The 6,360-nt window shown below is 31.7% G+C and overlaps 1 protein-coding gene across 1 annotated transcript; it reads left to right on the top strand.

Moving 5' to 3' along the window:
• Positions 1-2,664: 2,664 nt before the first annotated feature.
• LOC110419182 ((+)-delta-cadinene synthase isozyme A) lies at positions 2,665-5,571 on the top strand. The gene is made up of 7 exons (XM_021432113.2): positions 2,665-2,800; positions 3,333-3,594; positions 3,697-4,069; positions 4,157-4,375; positions 4,476-4,611; positions 4,692-4,940; positions 5,148-5,571. Exons 1-7 carry the CDS (start codon positions 2,672-2,674, stop codon positions 5,439-5,441), a joined length of 1,662 nt encoding a protein of 553 aa, XP_021287788.1. The 5' UTR covers positions 2,665-2,671; the 3' UTR covers positions 5,442-5,571.
• Positions 5,572-6,360: the final 789 nt, after the last annotated feature.

The raw sequence follows: 6,360 nt of genomic DNA, 5'->3' as shown, positions 1-6,360 counted from the left end.
TGCATGATAATAACATAGTAATGTGAATTTTTTGTCTTTTACATCAACATCATGTTAAGGTCATGTAGATATAAAATGACAAGTAATATTTTAATTAATGATAGTTAATTAATTATTAGTTATAAAGACTTATTTAACTAAAAATAAATATGCAAAAATTTAATTAAACGTAATAAAAAAATTAAAAACTTATTTAAATTTCTTAGATAGTTCAAAGACTTTTTTAAACATATGTCATTTTCTATTGAGCTGAAAACCATGAAAAGTAAAGAAAATAAAAAGATAATCTTTTACAACTATTGAGGTCCACTAGCTAAAATCAATATCAATATCAATTTATAATTAAGCTAGCTCAAGTGGTCTATATGTGGGCTTGGCACCATGTTCAAACAAAAACAAATAAGATTACATGTTATTGCCTAACTCTTCTACAAGAATATCAATCAAATAATATTTTAATTGTATAGTAAATTTTTTATAAATTAATAATCAATAAATTAATAATTTTGACTATATAATATTTTTGGTTGATCTTTACTTGAGACCAACATGGTAAATTAATAATTCATTAAATTTATGAGATAATACATTTAAAAAAAGCACATAAGTCCCACTTAATATATAAATTAATAATCTTCTCATATATCAAAATTATACATATACATGACTCAATTAGGAGGCCTTTATAAAATATGACTCTCATGTTACTTTTTTTTTTTGACATTGATGTCTTCTTAGACCTCATCTCTAACTTTTTTTAGTACATTAACTTTTTATCCGTCATTGTTGATTTCTTTATACCTTTAAAATGAGAAGCTATTGTGTTTAGTTTTATTATTTGTGATATATTATATGCTTTTTATAGATATTTTTGCTTGACTTAATGTTTATGTAGTATATTAATTAAGCATACAATGAATATAATTTTAATTTGTTGAAGCAATGGATAAATTCATAGCTTCTATTTAATAAGATTAATTACATTTATGAATTAGTTTTGGTTAAATAAATACATAGAATAATGATAATTCGTAATTCAATAATTAGGCAATATTCGTATAATCACAATACGCAATACATGCATTAAGTTCAGTTTTTTTTTTAAAAATAAAATACCTTGATAAATTATTTTTTTATTAATTAATATATAAATTAATAAATTATTAATTTATCAATTAAATAATATCTCAATTAATAAATAAATTTTCATGACCTCGAGAATATTAATTTATAGAGGTTTTATTGTGTTTTTTGAAAAAAAAATTATTATAATAATTTAATTATGTCTCTAGAAATATCAATGATTAGGATTTAATTAAAAAGTTAATGCCAGTTTAGAATTTTTTTTTATGTTTCATCCTTAATAAAAGGGTTTTCTTTATTACAAATAGACACCATAAAGTTAGTTAATTAATGAGAGTTAGACTCCTTATTCTCTCTGTGGATTACATTGTGCTAATAAACAATATTGATGATCACAATTGATGCATTAAAACTAGAATGCAAATCCAATGAATCTAATTGAACACAATAAATTGCAAAATTGGATAATTCAATGTTGGAATCATACATGTGTTACGAGCTCATGATTCTAACCAAAAAGACATGCAGATATGTGGAGGAAGGTCTTTATTTATTAATCCAAGACCCATTGCATCTTACTAGTGCGTGGTATTCTACCTCATTGAATTGTGTTGCATTTGCTCTTTACCTATAGCAAGACTCTTACCCTGATATGAGTTTAGGTTAATCTTGATATCTCTAATGAGAGTCCCACATAAGTAAGAATTTAGGTATACTTTAATACCACTTATCAAAGATGCATGTATCTAACTCAAAAGATATTTTTAATAAGTGAAGAAAAACTTTTATTTATTAACCCAAGACTCCCACTATCTCTTGTTAATATGAATTCGTAGCACATCCGTTATCTTCAAAATAATATTTTGTTACTTATTTAATCTAGCTAGCTAGTTGTTATGAAATCACAATTTTTTTTTTATTTTTCATTTTAATTTGAAAATCAAATCTTACTTGATGAGATAAAAAACACATGGACTTATTATTAAAATATTTGAATTTTTTTTAATGTTTACATTAATATATATGTTAATATTAAATGTATATATTTACTCTAGAGCCGTATTACACTTTTTTGTGTTTCCTTTTCATTAATCATATTATATATATTTATGCATTAAATTGAAGTTTTTTCTGCATGCATGCTTAATAGTGGAAAGCCTTGAAAACTTGCCACCACTGTTGAGTTCCCAACGAAATTTCAATAATCAAACATCAGCAAAAGGTTGGTCACAAAGACTGCTGATTGATTTTAAATCTGTCAAAGTTAAGAAAACGATATTTTGTACCACACTTTTGCAGACGTTGTCTTGGAAGAATAGAAACAAACAAAAGCATTTAAAGGACTTTTCTCTGCGTTTGCGTATTCCTCCCTTAAGGGACCCACATGACATGTTTGGCCTTTTGTGTTAATAATGTTGTTCATTTAAAGTTGTATTGTTTTGACTTAGTGGGCACTCTTGTGTCTATAAATTCATGCAGCAATTGCACTCTTAGACTCACAGAAATCTGTGTCGATTAAGGAGTAGTAAAGGTAGCAAATTAACCCTTGAACTCTGCTTCCAGCACTAGCATACCCCATCAATAGAAAATGGCTTCACAAGTTTCTCAAGTTCTTGCTTCGACCCATACTGCCATATCCTCCAATATGGAAAATCGCCCCAAGGCTGATTTTCATCCTGGCATTTGGGGAGATGTTTTCCTCACTTGTCCTGATAAGGTATATATGAAACTTGGTTTTTTCTTTTTCAAAATGTGAAAATTTTGATGTTTAATATGCAATGAAACTTATTATGTTGGTGATATTTTAAGATTTATTCTTATTTCCTTGACCATTTTTATTTTTTGTAAATAGTTTTATGTTTTTTTTTTAAATTTTGTGCATATATAGTTTGATAAGTTCTGTGCAGTGGAGGAATTCTAAGACCAAAAGAAGAAATTTGAGATGCTTTAATTACGTCCCATTTTTGCATGAGCTCTTTTTACTTATAACCAGGAAAAGAAAGGAGGAACCAAAATGGTCAGAACTTTATAATACAACAAATTTAACAAGTTTCTTTTCTAGAAAATTAAATTCTACATATATAGAGACTGAGCTTAATGTAACATAACGCTATTAATATATTATCTTGTATAACAATATTGATATACTTAATATATTATAGAAGGTGATTTACATATTTGTTTTATGTGTCTATTTAATTTATAAATTAAAAACTCTATAGTAAAAACAAATTTTCATCATTTTGCAGGATATTGATGCTACAACTGAACTACAATATGAAGAATTGAAAGAAGAAGTGAGGAGGATGCTTGTAGCACCTATGGATGATTCAAACCAAAAGTTGCCCCTTATTGATGCAGTCCAACGGTTGGGTGTGAATTACCATTTTGAGAAAGAGATTGAAGATGCTTTAGAACATATATACCATGACAACAATGATGCCAATGATCTCTACACTACAGCTCTTCGATTTAGAATACTTAGAGAGCATGGATTTGATGTTTCATGTGGTATGAGAAGTAACTTTTTGACTTGTAATCTTTGTTTCTAGTAACTCTTAATACAATTCATCTACCAAGAATGTTTGATAATGACTTTGGGTGATTAAGCAGACGCATTCAACAAGTTCAAAGACGACAAAGGAAATTTCAAGTCATCCTTGACCAGTGACGTGCGAGGATTGCTGGAACTTTACGAAGCTTCCTATCTGCGGGTGCATGGGGAAGAGCTACTTGATGAAGCAATTTCTTTCGCCACCACTCACCTAACTCTTGCAGCACCAACTTTGGACTATCCTTTATCAGAACAAGTTGCTCACGCTTTGAAGCAGTCAATTCGAAGAGGCTTGCCAAGGGTGGAAGCTAGGCAATGCATTTCCTTATACCAAGATGATGAATCGCATAACAAAGCATTGCTGCAGTTTGCAAAGATAGATTTCAACTTGTTGCAACTTCTGCATAGGAAAGAGCTGAGTGAGATCTGCAGGTAAGTGATTGAGCCCCATACAAACTTTATTTCCTTATTTATTTCCTGAAGGTTAGATAGTGCTAATGAGGGAATGATGTTTTTCAGGTGGTGGAAAGATTTAGACTTTACAAGAAAACTACCATTTGCACGAGATAGAGTGGTTGAAGGTTATTTTTGGATCATGGGAGTGTACTTTGAGCCCCAATACTCTCTTGGTAGACGGATGTTGACCAAAGTTATAGCCATGGCATCAATTGTAGATGATACATATGATTCATATGGAACATATGATGAGCTCATACTCTATACAGATGCCATTGAGAGGTGATTAGATCCATTTCAACTTTGAAAGTTGAAGTATATATATACATGAATCTCAACGAGTATTATGAGACACGTAATTAACCTTTAAATTGTGTTTCAGGTGGGATATTAAATGTATTGATGAACTCCCAGATTACATGAAGATAAGCTATAAGGCACTATTAGATGTTTATGAAGAAATGGAACAACTGCTGGAGCAAGGGAAACAATACCGTGTCGAATATGCAAAAAAGGCGGTATGATCATTGACAGTTACCCCATTGATTACATATATACCTGTGAAACATTATTAATGGTTGTTGGATTTTCATGCCAGATGATACGACTTGCTCAAGCTTACCTTCTTGAGGCGAAATGGATGCATGAAAATTACAAACCAACGTTTGAGGAGTATAAGTCTAATGCATTGCCTACCTCTGGCTATGCTATGCTTGCTATCACAGCATTCGTCGGCATGGGAGATGTTGTAACCCAAGAGACCTTTAATTGGGCAGCTAATGACCCTAATATCATCAGAGCTTCCACAATTATTTGCAGGTTCATGGATGACATTGCTGAACACAAGGTATACTACTATGATCAAAGAAATTGATTTCAAATGTGTTAAAATGTCTTCATACACCAGTGAGAGGTTAATAAGAGGTTTTGGATTCGAGTATCAGTTATTTTTTATTAACACTATCCTGAATTTAAGCCTTTGACAGGACGAGCAGCTTATTTACCCTCAATAAGAGTTTCTAATCAAACAAGAAATTTTTTCTATGGATGGCAGTTTAACCAAAGGAGAGAAGACGATTGCTCAGCCATAGAGTGTTACATGGAACAATATGGCGTATCAGCGCAAGAGGCATACGATGAGTTCAACAAGCATATCGAGAGTTCCTGGAAGGATGTAAACAAGGAGTTCCTGAAACCAACAGAAATGCCAGTACCAGTTCTGAATCGTAGTCTCAACCTTGCACGGGTGATGGATGTCCTTTACCGAGATGGAGATGGTTACACACATGTTGGCAAAGCTGCAAAAGGTGGCATCACTTCCTTGCTCATTGATCCAGTCCCACTTTGAATTACCTCTTGGAGCTGCTTCTCTTATACGAAGTATTGAAGGACAAAATTTAATAAAATTGCACCTAAAAGAATAGTTTGTAATCGTTGATAACTTATTTGTTTCTTCTTTTATAAAAAGAAATGTCTAAACCGACCTTCTTTGTACTTTGGATAGTATCAGAATGTACTTTGCCATTTTAATCCAATGAAATTTATTGCCACTTTTTAAAGAAGAAACACTTTTGACATTTGTATTTTTCCATTCTCTGCTATGTGGTACTATTGTGAGGTCGATGTTGCCTGGCCTATTCTCTGCTATAGTAGCATTAATCTGTAATGGTAGTCTTCCCCCTACTTCAGATTATCTCTGCGGATCCACTGCATGTTGTGGATTTATACATTGGATATATAGCCCTGTATTTACCCCTGATTCAGGCTGTTCTCTGCTGATATACTTTATTACCCTGATCGGAGAATGTTACACAGTATGCCGCTGTCTGTTTGATATGCAGCATTTCAGATTATGAGATCTTAAGGTGTTGTTTTCTCAATCCTGTTGATGGGTCTGAAGCTGATTTCTGGTGTTTGTGCTATCTGTCTTAATTCTGGCCTGTTCATGGCATGCATTTGCAGGACAGGATTGCCTCAATGCCATCAAACACAAGGCTCTTTCTTTCCTGTCTCCTTATAAAATCGACTAAATTTAGGAGATGATAACCTATTTCATTCTGTGCATAATCAAACCTTTGGTAGCAGCAACAAGAAAGGAATTCATGCGTGGGATGCTTGCTCAGTTTTCTGGTTGCACTAATTTTCTTCCTAAATTATAAATTTTTATTATTGTAGTAAGTCTAATAATGCAGAATTGAAAGGGAATCTGTCAAAATATCTCAAGGAACTAGCAGTAACATGAGTTTCAATCCAGAAGTGGCTTAGTA

The sequence above is a fragment of the Theobroma umbraticum genome, unplaced genomic scaffold (genome assembly GCF_002168275.2).
Source record: "Theobroma umbraticum cultivar Fairchild unplaced genomic scaffold, ASM216827v3 scaffold_67.0, whole genome shotgun sequence".
NCBI lineage: Eukaryota > Viridiplantae > Streptophyta > Magnoliopsida > Malvales > Malvaceae > Theobroma > Theobroma umbraticum.
The sequence above is the reverse complement of the archived record's forward strand: the minus strand, read 5'-3'. Positions and strand labels throughout refer to the sequence as shown.

Coding starts and splice junctions, on each gene's coding strand:
- LOC110419182 (XM_021432113.2), top strand. CDS start 2,672: ATGGCTTCACAAGTTTCTCAAGTTCTTGCTTCGACCCATACTGCCATA. Junction 3,595..3,696: donor TGGATTTGATGTTTCATGTG/GTATGAGAAGTA, acceptor GTGATTAAGCAG/ACGCATTCAACAAGTTCAAA. Junction 4,070..4,156: donor GAGCTGAGTGAGATCTGCAG/GTAAGTGATTGA, acceptor GATGTTTTTCAG/GTGGTGGAAAGATTTAGACT.